Genomic DNA, 16,124 nt, shown 5'->3' with positions numbered 1-16,124 from the left:
TTCTTTACGGCTGGCTATGCTTTCCTCCTGGCTACCCCAACCCCGGCCAACAGCGCCGCACCCCCGCAGCTACTTGCCCAAGCCTCCCCAGCTTCTCCTTCACCCAAATCCAGATAGCAGATGTTCTGAAAGAGCTGCAAAACCTGGACCCGTACAAATCAGCTGGGCTAGACAATCTGGAACCTCTCTTTCTAAAACTATTCGCCGCCATTGTTGCAACCCCTATTACCAGTCTGTTCAACCTCTCTTTCGTATCGTCCGAGATTCCTAAAGATTGGAAAGCTGCCGCGGTCATCCCCCTCTTCAAAGGGGGTGACACTCTAGACCCAAACTGTTACAGACCTATATCATCTTGCCCTGTCTTTCTAAAGTCTTCGAAAGCCAAGTTAACAAACAGATCACTGACCATTTCGAATCCCACTGTACCGTCTCCGCTGTGCAATCCGGTTTCCGAGCTGGTCACTGGTGCACCTCAACCACGCTCAAGGTACTAAATGATATCATAACCGCCATCGATAAAAGACAGTACTGTGCAGCCGTCTTCATCGACCTGGCCAAGGCTTTCGACTCTGTCAATCACCACATTCTTATTGGCAGACTCAACAGCCTTCGTTTCTCAAATGACTGCCTCCCCTGGTTCACCAACTACTTCTCAGATAGAGTTCAGTGTGTCAAATCGGAGGGCCTGTTGTCCGGACCTCTGGCAGTCTCTATCGGGGTGCCACAGGGTTCAATTCTCGGGCCGACTCTTTTCTCTGTATTTATCAACGATGTCGCTCTTGCTGCGGGTGATTGCTTGATCCACCTCTACGCAGACAACACAATTCTGTATACATTTGGCGCTTCTTTGGACACTGTGTTAACAAACCTCCAAACGAGCTGCAATGCCATACAACACTCCTTCCGTGGCCTCCAACTGCTCATAAACGCAAGTAAAACTAATTGCATGCTTTTCAACTGATCGCTGCCTGCACCCGCCCGACTAGCATCACTACTCTGGACGGTTCTGACTTAGAATATGTGGACAACTACAAATACCTAGGTGTCTGGCTAGACTCTAAACTCTCCTTCCAGACTCATATTAAACATTTCAGATCCAAAATTAAATCTAGAATCGGCTTCCTATTTCGCAACAAAGCCTCCTTCACTCATGCTGCCAAACATACCCTCGTAAAACTGACTATCCTACCGATCCTCGACTTCGGGGATGTCATTTACAAAATAGCCTCCAACACTCTACTCAGCAAACTGGATGCAATCTATCACAGTGCCATCCGTTTTGTCACCAAAGCCCCATATACTACCCACCACTGCGACCTGTATGCTCTCGTCGGCTGGCCCTCGCTACATATTCATCGCCAGACCCACTGGCTCCAGGTCATCTATAAGTCTTTGCTAGGTAAAGCTCCGCCTTATCTCAGCTCACTGGTCACCATAATAACACCCACCCATAGCACGCGCTCCAGCAGGTATATTTCACTGGTCATCCCCAAAGCCAACACCTCCTTTGGCCGCCTTTCCTTCCAGTTCTCTGCTGCCAATGACTGTAACGAATTGCAGAAATCGTGAAGTTGGAGACTTATATCTCCCTCACTAACTTTAAGCATCAGCTATCTGAGCAGCTTACCGATCGCTGCAGCTGTACACAGCCCATCTGTAAATAGCCCATCCAACTACCTACCTCATCCCCATATTGTTTTTATTTACTTTCTTGCTCTTTTGCACACCAGTATTTCTACTTGCACATCATCATCTACACATCTATCACTCCAGTGTTAATTTCCTAACTTGTAATTACTTCGCTGCTATGGCCTATTTATTGTCTTACCTCCTTACGCCATTTGCACACACTGTATATAGACTTTTTCTATTGTGTTATTGACTGTACGTTTGTTTATTCCATGTGTAACTCTGTGCTGTTGTTTGTGTCGCACTGCTTTGCTTTATCTTGGCCAGGTTGCAGTTGTAAATGAGAACTTGTTCTCAACTGGCCTACCTGGTTAAATAAAGATTTTATTTTTTATTTCACCTATCTGCCTGACTAAATAGATGCATGAGGCAGCCACTGCCATGGATTGTATCTTGCCTATAGCAGCCTCTAAGCAATTATGAATTCTTGACAGAACAATTACCTCTTGAACTGAATCTCCACTATGTTGTATATGAGCTCACTGAAACACAGTTCTGTAGTGGTGGCTTTTCCTGTCAATTCGTGTGATAATTACAATGGCACAATGCAATTGGACATGCAGTGACACCAATCAAATTATAGTTTGTTCTCATATGACAATTTTAGTGAGGTACAGTGATTATTAGTCGGTGAGTAACACCATTCACTGATGGGTTACATGAAGGATGTTGGACAATCGATCATTTAGGTATTCCATGTTTTCATTTTATCCCAATAATCTACTGAAAGACTTTGACACATTAAACATTATCAGTCGATGTTATGAGCGTTGCTCATCCGGAGCTTAGTGTGACTACAGACTGAGACTACAAAACAGTTGTCATTCTATGACTAAGTGAGGCAGAGGGATTCTCTCTCAGCGTCTCTCTATTCTATTCAGACGTTGGAAGAGTTTCTGAAGCCCCCTACGCTCTCCCCACGTCTCTTCTCCTCAGCCAGTGTCATCCATCAATCCGTTTATTCAGAACTTCACTATCACGGGAAACAGGCTTTCTTGTTGGAAAATAATTAGCGCTTTCAGAATCGGTGCAGGCATCGGGAACAAAGGCCCATCTTCATCTGTCTTGTGCCTCTGCAACACAAGCAGAGAGATTCAATTGCCAGCGCCGGCTGAGAAGCTCGTAATCTCCACAGGAGAGAGTGGGACGCAGAGAGACTGTGTCACACCTGGGAATTGAGTGAACCTGAGTTTTTGAGAAATGTAATGAGTTCATTTTTATTTGGTGTTAGCGGGTAGGGCTGATGTTTGAAACCAGATTTGAACCGAAGATAACGTGAACACGGAGCCTAAACGTCTCAGTGCATCAGCATTGTTTACGACAAGTGTATGTACAAATCCCTGACAATCTGTGTGCATGTGTGTGTGTGCCTGTGCATTCATGTGCGTTTGTGTGTGTTTGCAGGAGGTCCCTCGGAGGGAAAGCTGATCCCAGGAGATGAGATCATCATGATCAACGATGAGGCAGTCAGCTCAGCGCCCAGGGAACGAGTCATCGACCTCGTCAGGTAACCCTGTCTGTCTGACTTATTGTCTCTGTTTATCTAGGGTATTCAGCATGGGTAACTATATCCAGTTGTGCCAACAGCTGTTATTTCCCATGGCCCTTCAGGCGCCAGACTTTACAGGCACTTTTTTCCTTTTGAGAAAAGAATTTCATAAACCATTATTTCTGTCACCTTACCAAAGTAGAGACGTTACAAAGTATTTGGTGATTTGATGGCTGTAATTTCCAGGACACATCCAAACCATGCCCTTGTGTCCTGTCCTTCACGTTGTAGTTTTTATTTTGTGATTATGCTCTCAGAAATGTCTAGAGTGTAAACACGGCTGACAGTTGTTGTCTTACTGAGGGATGATCAGACTTTCTCAAAGGGACAGGATGTTGTTGAGCTAGCGTCTGCCTTCGGTCGTTTATGTATTCAACTCTGAAAAGTGAACATTGCAATTTCGTGACTGCATTACTTGATTGGGCATCTCTCACATATTCAGAGCCAATTATTACTGAACAAAACGCAGCCAAAAGCTTGGGTATTTATACTTTCTAACGTGGCAGACATGACATTTAATTAGAAATTGATAAATGTCAGAGTCTGAAGTGAGGCTGTGTTCTTGCCTGTTTGTTTGTGGAGACGTGAACATTTTAAATAACATCTCATCCCCCCCAGATACCAGAATATGGTGTGTGTATGTGTCTGCGCGCATGTGTGTATGTATGTCCATGCGTGTGTGTGCCTCCAAGCATGCGTGCGTGTGTGCGCGTCTGTGCCTGTGTGCGCAGGCGTGTCCCTTAGTTCATTACATTGGATTGGAAATCATTGATTTCCTGTTTACGTTGCCATTAAATTGAAGTCATTCACTGTAACTATCAGTCAATTAAATGTGCTTTTCTCCCCCCAGAAACTGTAAGGAGTCCATTATGTTGACTGTTGTCCAGCCGTACCCTGTGAGTATCTTTATCTTTTGAACTGTTGGCTATGTTGTTTGTAATAACAGGATGTATGATTGCTGCACACCCGACACAGGGATTGGTTTCATCCTGACCTCCATGCTAAATCTCTCTGTTCTCAGTCGCCCAAATCAGCGTTCATCAGTGCAGCCAAGAAAGCCAAGCTCAAGTCCAATCCGGTCAAAGTGCGCTTTGCAGAAGAGGTCATCATTAACGGTCAGGTTCCGGTAAGTTCTCCTCCTGTCACATGGTTGACCGTTGAATTTATCCATTTGACCTTTGACCACCAACTGAACTGACAAAAGTGATTTGTGTACAGTTGAAGCTGGAAGTTTACATACACTTAGGTTGGAGTCATTAAAACTAGTTTTTCGACCACTCCACAAAGTTCTTGTTAACAAACTATTGTTTTGGCAAGTCGGTTAGGACATCTACTTCCTGTATGACACAAGTAATTTTTCCAACAATTGTTCACAGACAGATTATTTCACTTATAATTCACTGTATCACAATTCCAGTGGGTCAGACGTTTACATACACTAAGTTGACTGTGCCTTTAAACAGCTTGGAAAATTCCCGAAAATTATGTCATGGCTTTAGAAGCTTCTGATAGGCTAGTTGACATCATTTGAGTCAATTGGACGTGTACCTGGGGATATATTTCAAGGCCTACCTTCGAACTCAGTGCCTCTTTGCTTGACATCATGCGAAAATCAAAAGAAATCAGCCAAGACCTCAGAAAAAAATTGTAGACCTCCACAAGTCTGGTTCATCCTTGGGAGCAAATGCCTGGAAGGGTACCGGGGACGTGTCATTTGACTGTACATAAAAAATAGGGGTATTGCAAGTATAGAAGCACGCATGGGACCCACGCAGCCATCATAGAGGCCGCCTTAGAAGGAAGACGCGTTCTGTCTCCTAGAGATGAAGCGTACTTTGGTGCGAAAAGTGCAAATCAATCCAAAACAACGAACACAAGGGACCTTGTGAAAGATGCTGGGAGGAGAAACAGCTAAGGAAAGTATCTATATCCACAGTAAAACGAGTCCTATATTGACATAACCTGAAAGGCCGCTCCGGCAAGGAAGAAGCCACTGCTGAGCAAAACAACATAAAAAAGCCAGAATACGTTTTGCAACTGCACATGGGACAAAGATCGAACTTTTTGGAGAAATGTCCTCTGTCTGATGAAACAAAAATAGAACTGTTTGGCCGGGAATGACCATCCGTTAGTTTTGGAGGAAAAGGGGGAGGCTTGCAAGCGAAGAACACGCATCCCAACTGCTTTGCTGCAGGGGACTGGTGCACTTCACAAAATGATGGCATCATGAGGAAGGAAATATGTGGATATATTGAAGCAACATCTCAAGACATTCAGTCAGGAAGTTAAAGCATGGTCGCAAATGGGTCTTCCAAATGAACAATGTCCCCAAGCATACTTCCAAAGCGTGGCAAAATGGCTTAAGGACAACAAAGTCAAGGTATTGGAGTGGCCATCACAAAGCCCTGACCTCAATCCCATAGAAATATTGTGGGCAGAACTGAAAAGGCGTGTGCGAGGAAGGAGGCCTACAAACCTGACTCGGTTTCACCAGCTTATTGTGGGAAGCTTGTGGAAGGCTACCCAAAACGTTTGACCCAAGTTAAACAATTTAAGGCAATGCTAGCAAATACTAATTGAGTGTATGTAAACTTCTGACCCACTGGGAATGTGATGAAAGAAATAAAGCTGAAATAAATCATTCTCTCTGCTATTATTCTGACATTTCACATTCTTAAAATAAAGTGTTGATCCTAACTGACCTAAGACAGAGAATTTTTACTAGGATTAAATGTCAGGAATTGTGAAACTGAGTTTAAATGTATTTGGCTAAGGTGTATGTAAACTTCCGACTTCAACTGTATATTTGGTTCACATGAATTGTATCTACTTTGTATTTTTTTAAATAAATAAGGCTCTATTCGAATATCCACACCAGCATATCACTTCAAATGAAACGATGTATTGGGGATGCGTTCTAAATGGTGTGCTAGTATGGATATTGCTATTCACACCCCTTGACTTTTTCCACATTTTGTTACGTTACAGCCTTATTCTAAAATTGATTAAACAAAACGTATTCTTTATCAATCTACACCCAATACCTCGTACAAAAAATGTTTTTTGTGGTTGAATTTTTTGCACATTTATTAAACATAAAAAACAGATATACTTTATTTACATAAGTATTCAGAACCTTTGCTATGAGACTCGAAATTGAGCTCATGTGCATCCTGTTTCCATTGATCATCCTTGAGATGTTTCTACAACTTGATTGGAGTCCACCTGTGGTAAATTCAATTGACTGGACATGATTTGGAAAGGCACACACCTGTCTATTTAAGGTTCCACAGTTGACAGTGCATGTCTGAGCAAAAACCAAGCCATGAGGTCGAAGGAATTGTCCGCAGAGCTCCGAGACAGGATTGTGTCAAGGAACAGATCTGGGGAAAGGTACCAAAACATTTCTGCAGCATTGAAGGTCCCCAAGAACACAGTGGCCTCCATCATTCATGAATGGAATAAGTTTGGAACTGCCAACGCTGTTCCTAGAGCTGGCTGCCCGGCCAAACTGAGCAATAGGGTTCCTCTGTGGAGAAGGGGGAACCTTCCACAAGGACAACTATCTCTGCAACACTCCACCAATCAGGCCTTTATGGTAGAGTGGCCAGATGGAAGCCACATCTCAGTAAAAGGCACATGACAGCCTGGTTGGAGTTTGCCAAAAGGCACCTAAAGAGTCTCAGACCATGAGAAACAAGATTCTCTGGTCTGATGAAACCAAGATTTAATTATTTGGCCTGAATGCCAAGTGTCACATCTGGAGGAAACCAGGCACCATCCCCGCGGTGAAGTGTGCTCGTGGCAGCATCATGCTTTGGGGATTTTTTTCAGCTGCAGGGACTGGGAGACTAGTCAGGATCAAGGGAAAGATGAACGGAGCAAAGTACAGAGAGAGATCCTTGATGAAAACCTGCTCCAGAGAGCTCAAGACCTCAGACAGGGGCAAAGGTTCATCTTCCAACAGGACAACGACCCTAAGCACACAGCCAAGACATAGCAACGACTCTAAGCACATAGCCAGGAGTGGCCTCGGGACAAGTCTCTGAATATCCTTGAGTGGCCCAGCCAGAGCCCTGACTTGAGCCCGATCGAACATCTCTGGAGAGAATTGAAAATAGCTGTGCAGCGATGCTCCCCATCCAACCTGACAGAGCTTGAGAGGATCTGCAGAGAAGAATTGGATAAACTCCGCAAATACAGGTGTGCCTGTAGCTTGTAGCATCATACCCAAGAAGAGTTGAGGCTGTAATCACTGCCAAAGGTGCTTCAACAAAGTACAGAGTAAAGGGTCTGAATACTTATGTAAATGTAATATTTCCGTTCAAAATTGTTATAAATTTGCTAACATTTCAAAACAACGGTTTTGGCTTTGTCATTTTGGGGTATTGTGTGTAGCTGGATGAGGGGGGAAAAAACAATTTAATACATTTTAGAATAAGGCTGTAACAAAATGTGGAAAAAGTCAAGGGGTCTGAATACTTTCTGTGTTGGTATACACTTGTTTAACTGATTACATCCAGACAGTTCAACAATGCTAGCAAGCAATATCAGGTAATTCCTTTGTAAGTCCTGCTTCCACCTAGAACGCAGTGAAGAACAACTCTGTTCTCTTCATGTTGGCTACTGTATGTCTTGTATGTAATTCTTCTGTGTCTCCTTTCCACCCAGAACACAGTGAAGGACAACTCTGTCAACATCTGTTCTCTGTCAATGATTGGCTACTGTATGTCTTGTATGTAATTCTTCTGTGTCTCCTTTCCAACCACCGAACAACAGTGAAGGACAACTCTGTCTCTTCATGTTGGACTACTGATATGTCTTGTATGTAATTCATTTCTCTGGTGTCTCCTTTCCACCTCAGAAACACAGTCAGAGGACAACTCTGTGTTCTCTTCATGTTGGGCTACTGTAATGTCTTGTATGTAATTCTTCTGTGTCCCCTTGTCCAACCCAGACACAGTAATGGACAACGTCTGTTCTCTTCATAGTTGGCGTACTGCGTATGTCTTGTATGTAATTCTTCTGTGTCTCCTTTCCACCCAGAACACAGTGAAGGACAACTCTGGTCTTCTTCATGTTGGCTACTGTATGTCTTGTATGTAATTCTCTGTGTCTCCTTCCACCACAGAACACAGTGAAGACAACCTCTGTTCTCTTCTAATAGTTGCATACTGTATGTTCTGTATGTAATTCTTCTGTGTGCATTCCTTTACCATACCCGAACACAGTGAAGGACAACTCTTTCTCTTCATGTTGGCTACTGTAATGTCTTGTATGTAATCTCTGTGTCTCTTTCCACCCAGAACACAGTGAAGGACCTCTGTTCTCTTCATGTTGGCTACTGTATGTCTGTATGTAATTTCTTCTGTGTCTCACTTTCCACCCAGAACACAGTGAAGGACAACTCTGTTTTTCATGGCTACTGTATGTTTGTATGTAATTCTTCTGTGTCTCTTCCACCCGAACACAAGTGAAGGACAACTCTCTCCTCTATCATGTTGGCATAAGCCTGTATGTTCTTGATAGTAATTCTTCTGTGTCTCCTTCCACCCAGAAACACAGTGGAAGGACAACTCTCTCCTCTTCATGCAAGAACGTTCTGAAAGGTGTACCTGGAGCAACGTGGATAGCAGACAATGTCCGTTCCGGTTCGACTGCAGTCACATCCATCAAGGTGTGTGTGACACTTTGTGGAGGGGGTTGGAGTGGTACTGTTTGCATAAATTATGTGTGAAATGGAGAAGAATTAATGAATACGGCGTGTGACTCAAGCTTGGACTTGAAATGCAAATTAGCATTCTAACCATCGTACCTACACAGGGGCAGAAACGAGAATACAAATAAAAACATGTATCATTTGGTTAATGGGGACATGATGAAATTGACAACTTTTCTATTGGATGTGATAGGAATGTTGATATGACCCTACAAGAGAAGCTGTCCATCAAGTGCATTGAGCACTTCTCCCTGATGCTGGAACAGCGACGGAGGGATCGGTGCAGCAAGCTGCCTACTGTTGCATGAAACAGGAGATGCTAACTCAGGTAGGAATTACTGTAGGCATGCTAACGCTAAGTCATTGTTTGACCTTTACTTATCCATGAAGTCCCATTGTGGTCAAGCGACCTCTTTTATGTAAGGTATACCTGGCCAAGTAGGCAATTCATGAAAGAGAAATCAATCAATACTCAATCAACCCAATCAATTATAAAGCCTTTTTACTAGTGCCTTTGCAGTGTACACTTATGCATTTCATCTAACAAGAAGCAATGGAGCTTCTGCTTTCTGCCTTAAGTCTAATAGTTTGAAAAAAGAGCGGAAACAGAGAATCATATATGTAACTAGAACTAGCACACCCCTAGCCCATACCAGGAGATCGGTCCTCAGTATCTAAGCTACAGGTCCAGGTTATCAACGTCCAGAGAGAAGGAGAAATGAATAAGTCATTCATTCTGTTTGCTTGCCCAGAGTCACCCTAGTGATCATTCTGCTTCCTAAACGCACTCCCACCCTACTACCCCGGCCTCTCACTTAGAAGCGCTATAGATAAAGGCAATTCTATTCCAGCACTACCCCACAATACACTTCAAGTTCGAGCTGAGACAGGCAAAGTACACATCGCAAATGCACCCTATTCCCTTTTATAGGTCACTACTTTTGACCAGGGCCATAAGCGTCCCATAGAGCGCTGGACAAATGTAGTGCACACTAGGGAATATGGTGCCATTTGGGACATACACAACACTTCCTGCTCAGTATCATTAGAGCCGACTCCAAGAACACAGCATGATTTATCAAGTCCGGCACAGCAGGCGCCTCTGCTTTCAATGTTTTAATGAAAAGTGTACTGCGATCATAGTGAGGATTCTTTTAATATGCATCACCATCATCCGCATAGACAGCCCTGTGATGGTAAGCAATAATGGGAATAACTGACGAATAACAAAGTATATTCTTTATCAAGGATGAAAAGAGTTATGTAATAGGTTTTGTTAGATTCTTGTGTAAGGGGCTGAAATCTGTAAGCTCAATGCTCAAAGACGTTACTCTTAGAAAAAAAAAGGCGCTCTTCTACGTAGAACTTAAAACAGTTCTACCTGGAACAAAAAAGGGTTTTCCTAATGAGGGCGCCGGAGCACCCTTTTGGGAACACTTTTTTTCAAGAGTGTACCTGTGAAGGAAATGGGAACGAGGGCAAACTATTGACCCAGTGTAGCACTTACAGATACTGGTCTCCCTCTGCGTGTCTAATGAATTCCTGTCCCTTGACAGAGGCCGAACCTGTCCAATGGATGTAAATTTTGCCTGACTTGTATTTGCAACAATGACTCACCTGTCCTTAGCACTGACCTTACCATCTCATTATGTGGGAATGAATTTTACCTGACCATTTTATGAAGTTTGACCTAGCACCTTGACGATCTTGCGTTTAATGTTTTCCGTTTTTATGTGTCTATTCTTTCCCATCAGTTACATTTACAGTGCAGTAAACACTTTCATATTTTTTCTTTAACACTTTCTCAATTCTCCCCCTCCTTTCTCACATCCCTCGGTCCTCTTTTCGTTTCAGGTGACACAGAGGCGGGTCTGAATAAGAAAATGTTTTCTTCAGAATCAGCTTTGTCCAAGGACCTGTGGATCTGCTCAGACGGGATGCCGTGGCATTTGATTACCTCTCGTTCAGGTGAGCGCACCACAGGAGACTGGCCCAATCATGTGGAGCATAACAAAGACAGCACTCCTGGATTCTCAGGTGAACTTGTCTTAACAAGCATTGGACTTTAGCTTGTCAAATAATGGCCTTTTGATCAATTTTCTGTACATGCATATCAAGTTCAAGGTTCCCATCCAAATGGTTGGTTGTCCAAGGTTTTAGGCTCATTCAGAACTCATAATATTTCTGTTCCTTGGGATTGATTATTCAAAGCAATATTGCTTCTATGTTACTGACAAAATCGCGGTTTCTAGCTTGTCCTTCTCAAACTCGTAAATAGAACAAATGCATCTATTTTGAATGGATATGAGTCCACTGGTTCTAACTGTCCCTCCTGGTCTCTGTAGAGCTGTAACGATGTGTTTGGAGCGCTTTGCTCGGAGCTGAAGTATGATGCCGCGCTCCGATTGGGCCGCTCTGCAGATGTACGTCCTCACTATGACGACCAGGCAGACGCAGAAGGTCCTCAGTCAATACATCCAGTAAGTTCCACTCGCTTACTGTATTTTTTTATTTACCTTTATTTAACTAGGCAAGTCAGTTAAAGAACAAATTTTATTTTCAATGACGCCTAGAACAGTGGGTTAACTGCCTTGTTCAGGGCAGAACGACAGATTTTTAACTTGTCAGGAGGGGGTATTCGATCTTGCAACCTTTCGGTACTAGTTCCAATGCTCTAACCATTAAGGTGAACTAGGTGAACACTAATTTGCATTATTTCCACGCCTTGAAATCAAATGCCTTCTTAATATCCAGGAAGGTAGTGGGGTTGGCCTGTTTCATCACCAAGCAGTGATGACCAGCAATGAAAGGAAAGAACATCAAAGAAAGCAAACTGACGGCACATCCTAAAACCAATCAGAAAACTAGTGCGTCCAGGAAAAAAGGTCAGTACGGAGATTCCATCGACGCCATTCTCTCTCTCTCTCTCGCTCGTCTTCTCTCTCCTACTCTCTCTCTCCTCTCTCTCTCTCTCTCTCTAGTATTGCTTAAGCCAGAGCTGCACCTCTAAGAGGAGGAGTGTAGCTGTCTGTTGCTTTACGTTTTTAGTCCTTCATTCGTCAATGAAAGATGTCAGTTGTGTATTTGAACCAAAGAGATACATCAGTCAACCATAAAAAGTAGCGTATTTTTGTTAACCCCAAGGAATATTTCCTCTGGCTTTTCCCTCGCAGTGTGACTGCCGTTTGCAGGCAAAAAGGTGCCACTAACTTGAAAGTCTCAGTGACCTGAGGTTGTATGGAGGGAGAGTGTTCAAATCCAGTGTAACTTTTTGGTAAGACACACTTAAGTTGTAGTCTTTCCGTTCAGTCATTTGTGAAGATACGAAAACAGATCCGTTATCCTGGTAAGATTATTGTTCCACAATACCATTATCCTGCCATTCTCCTGCTTTACAACACTCTCTCTCACACATCACATACACACCCCTATTTCAACCCCACAGACACACATACACACCCCTATTCAACCGCCAACACACAACACACATACAGGCACCGCCTATCAAACCCCAACCACACACACACATACACAACGAGCGACTCACGCCCCATAAACCGTACAACCCACAGCGAAGGGGGAGAAGCAGACAGAGGAGGTGACGCTATGCTATGGGCCCAGGTACGGCATCCAAGTTCACGTGATCTAACACCAAACCCAAACCTGATGCGCCCTGTGGCCGAGTACATTCAAGGCCAATCGTGAAACCGATCGAAAGATCCTCACAGAGGATGACTACTCAAACGGTCCGCCTGTGGAGCTTTAACACGTCATGGATTCAGACGGATCGGTAACGAGTGGTGCTGACGGTGTCGAGTTTACACAGTTTAATAGTGAGTGGCTTGAGGCTTGGACGCAGATGAGACCTAGCAAAGTTAAGCGCACATTATGGAAACCAGACCCGAAAGGTCGCATCGTATTCAATCCGTGAGGCCGGCAAGGTTGGAGGAACAATCTGCGTGTTACTGCCGTCTTGAGCAAAGGCAGTTAAACCCCAAAACAAACGTGGGGCGGTTGATTGAAGGCAGCTACACATCGAGACCGTCTACTGAATTCAAGCGGTTTTGGGTTAAAATACAGGAATAAAAGCATTATTTGGTGGAATGCAACTATTAGTTGCGCAACTGACTAAGGTATTCCCCTTGCTCCCTTAAAAATCTAACAGTAATACGCCCATTAAGTGCATCATGCCCCTGGTCAATATTAGCTTGCTTAATAAGTAGAAAAAAACAGTATTGTACAAATATGCTATTGCGTTTGCAAGACCCACATCCCTAGTAGTAGGTTGCTCGTATACGTGTTTTATTTCTTTACGTTTAATATCGTAGGCCCATCACGTGTAATGCGTAAGTTACCTATGTATGCATGAATCTCGTGGCAGTGCTCCTGACAGCGAGGGCGTACTAATCGACTCACTAGGGACTTAGGAATCTTATCAAGTCAAACATGGCCCCCTGGCAACAGGCTCCGCTGAGAGGAAACTGGTTGTTAAATCGGCCAGTATACTACTGTGTGTGCGTGTGTCGCATTCTGTACTAAATGTCTATATCCAGTGTTTTGTCAAAGTCAAGAGTGATTCTTCTTTAACAAACAGATTCAGGACGAGAGTCTCTGGAGTGGCCGGTACAGCACTTTGTTAGGCCCCAACTGTGAGAAACCCCAATTGCTGCCGGCCAGGACGAGCGTTACAACGTCAGTTGACATGGACTCTCTCAACAATGAGAGGGGAGGAGATGAACAACATCTCTCCTATGTTCCCCGAACCCCAACAGCCATTCCCATAACCCTGCAGCAGAACGAGAGGCCATCGGAGAGGGGCGGAGAAAGTCTCAGCCCCCACCTCTTCCCCCCGCCAGAGAGAAGCAAAGCCCCTAAGACTCCCCCGGAGCGCCAAGGTCTCCTTCTCCTTTCGGAGACCCCCGTTCACACTTGAACCCAAGAACTTAGGCTACGAGCGTCCTGATGGATGATGAGTCCGAGGTGCCTAGAGAACAGGCTCCATAGTCTAACTTCCATCAAACTCAATCAACAACACAGGGGACATTCAGGACCCAGGTGCCCTGTGCCACTTTTCAGTTCGCCGATGGGCAGTCTCGCCCACGTATGTGTCTTACAGCTAACATCGGTGAGGAGCTGGTTGGAGGAACCGTTGCTTAAGGGACCTTTGTTATGCAGACACCACAGGTGTATGGAACGCTCCGAGGATGAGGACGACCCAGCTGTGAGGAAGATCTCTAGAACGGAGGGGAGGGGGGGAAGGAGGCGGCAGAGGTGGGGGGGCGCACGACGGCGGCAAGCAAAGTCACGGTTTTCCTCACCCCTCTTCGGGCATCCAGCGATGACATCATTCGACCTGAACCTCACTTCGCTCCCCCGGAGGGGCGGCGATGACGACGAATGATGATACTGTACGGCGTTCCTCCACTTCCTAAATCTCGGCTTCATTTGTGCCGCCCCGCCCGAGGGTTCAGAGAACAAGTTTGATGAGGAGAAGCCCCGAGGGGTCGCCCTTTGGCACTGCCGAACAACGATGAACAGCCCGTGTCCGACTGATACGGACGCTGTCCCCACGGGGTGTCGCATGGCGAGGGAGCGGCGGGGAAAGAGGCTGGAGGATCCATGGTGGACAACCCTGAGGACCTGGAAGACGCTAGGCCGTGTCGCGGGAAAGGAAGGGCCACACGCCACCCACGGCCTCACAGTGCCGACCAAACAGCCCACTAGTAGACCCAGGTCCTTTAGTACTTTTAGGCCCATAATTATGCCAACACATCACTTACTATAGTTTTACAGCTTCTACAGCTGTTGTGCATACAGTGTCATGGCCATCGCTCTGGTTTTGTTTGGTTCAGTTGTTCATCTGTTGTGGCTTTGTGATCAAACCTTGGCACCAAATTAAGGATGTCTTCAAACTATATGTTTGAACTTTGTTAAGTGATATAATAGAATTATATATACTTGTATGTAGATAGGATTGTAAAGAAGCGTCAGAATTATGATAAAGTTTTCTTCTCTCTGGCCGCATTAGGATGTGCATTACTCTGAGCTTTTTCAGTCCTGAGTCCTTGCCTCTGACTCAGCAACGAGGACCAACTCCTAGAAGATGACCGAGGACCATGGACAGGCCGCCCGCACACAAACCATCCACGAGGAACCGACAGGGCGCCTCCTTTATCGACCATACCCTCCGTAGGGGGATCCAGCCTCGACGGAGGAAAAGGACAGACTCTCCTGTCTCGCCCAGAGTGCCACCCAACCAAGATAATGCCGCAGAGGCCCCGCCTCGACCGTAGTGCGAGAGACGGCGGGCCGCAGGAACCTGACCGCCGGACGCTCCTATATAACAGACCCTCCATCCGAGAATGGACATGGAGCTGAGATCCAGAAACCACTGATTCGTCTAGACTTAACACTAACTCATCGGCTTTCAAGCAAAGCGACCCAACTCCGTGTTGGTAATTGGAGGGGGAAACGGCTAAAAAAGATTTGGCCGACACCAACTGGATTGTTTCAACAGCACGGTTACAGTACCAGAGAGACGGCCACAGGGGGAGCCAGCTGGATGTGGAGCGTAACCTCGTTCTGCGAAGGTTGCAAGATGAAGGCCGCCTTCCTCTACCAGAGAATTCGATCTCCATCATGGCGGGAGAACCTGGCGATAACCAGCCTCGCCCCCGAGGAGTCACCCGCAGGCCGTGCCGTGCCCCCCTCCCCCACAACCCTGAGCAGACCAGAAGCCTGAGGAGAACTTGGGAAGGCTGCAGGGGGGGACACTGGGGCGATGGGAGGCCAGGAGGAAGAGTAACTGGGGGGAGCGCAAGGTCCCTTCCCCCTCCTCCCCTACCAAGAAGGCCCCGGACCCCCCCGGTGGACAGGGAGATGCACCCAGGGAGCAGCTGCAGCAAGTGGAGGCAAAGGGGTTGCCCGGCTGGTGAGGTAACCACTTAAGCCAAACGGAGATCTCGTCCCTTCAGAGCGAAGGGCCCTCACAACTCCCTGCAGGGCTCGCCAGTGCTCACACTGAACGCGGGCTGTGCAGCAGCAGTGCGAGCAGCGCCTGTGGCACCCCAACGGATTCGCACTCTGTGCCCCTGACGGCATACCACCATCCCCACTCTCCGAATCTTCCACGTCCCTCAGGGTTTTCACTCTACGAGACAAGGGCTT

General features: G+C 45.7%; 1 protein-coding gene across 1 annotated transcript in view; it reads left to right on the top strand.

The window, feature by feature from the left end:
• LOC111970890 (FERM and PDZ domain-containing protein 4-like) overlaps positions 1-16,124 on the top strand; it is a 46,715-nt gene that overhangs the window by 19,939 nt on the left and 10,652 nt on the right. The window contains exons 4-6 of the mRNA XM_023997633.1: positions 3,094-3,196; positions 4,089-4,134; positions 4,260-4,364. Of these exons, the coding sequence (XP_023853401.1) occupies positions 3,094-3,196; positions 4,089-4,134; positions 4,260-4,364 (254 nt within the window). The remainder of the gene's footprint in view (positions 1-3,093; positions 3,197-4,088; positions 4,135-4,259; positions 4,365-16,124) is intronic.

Source organism: Salvelinus sp. IW2-2015, linkage group LG12 (genome assembly GCF_002910315.2).
Source record: "Salvelinus sp. IW2-2015 linkage group LG12, ASM291031v2, whole genome shotgun sequence".
Lineage (NCBI taxonomy): Eukaryota > Metazoa > Chordata > Actinopteri > Salmoniformes > Salmonidae > Salvelinus > Salvelinus sp. IW2-2015.
The sequence above is the reverse complement of the archived record's forward strand: the minus strand, read 5'-3'. Positions and strand labels throughout refer to the sequence as shown.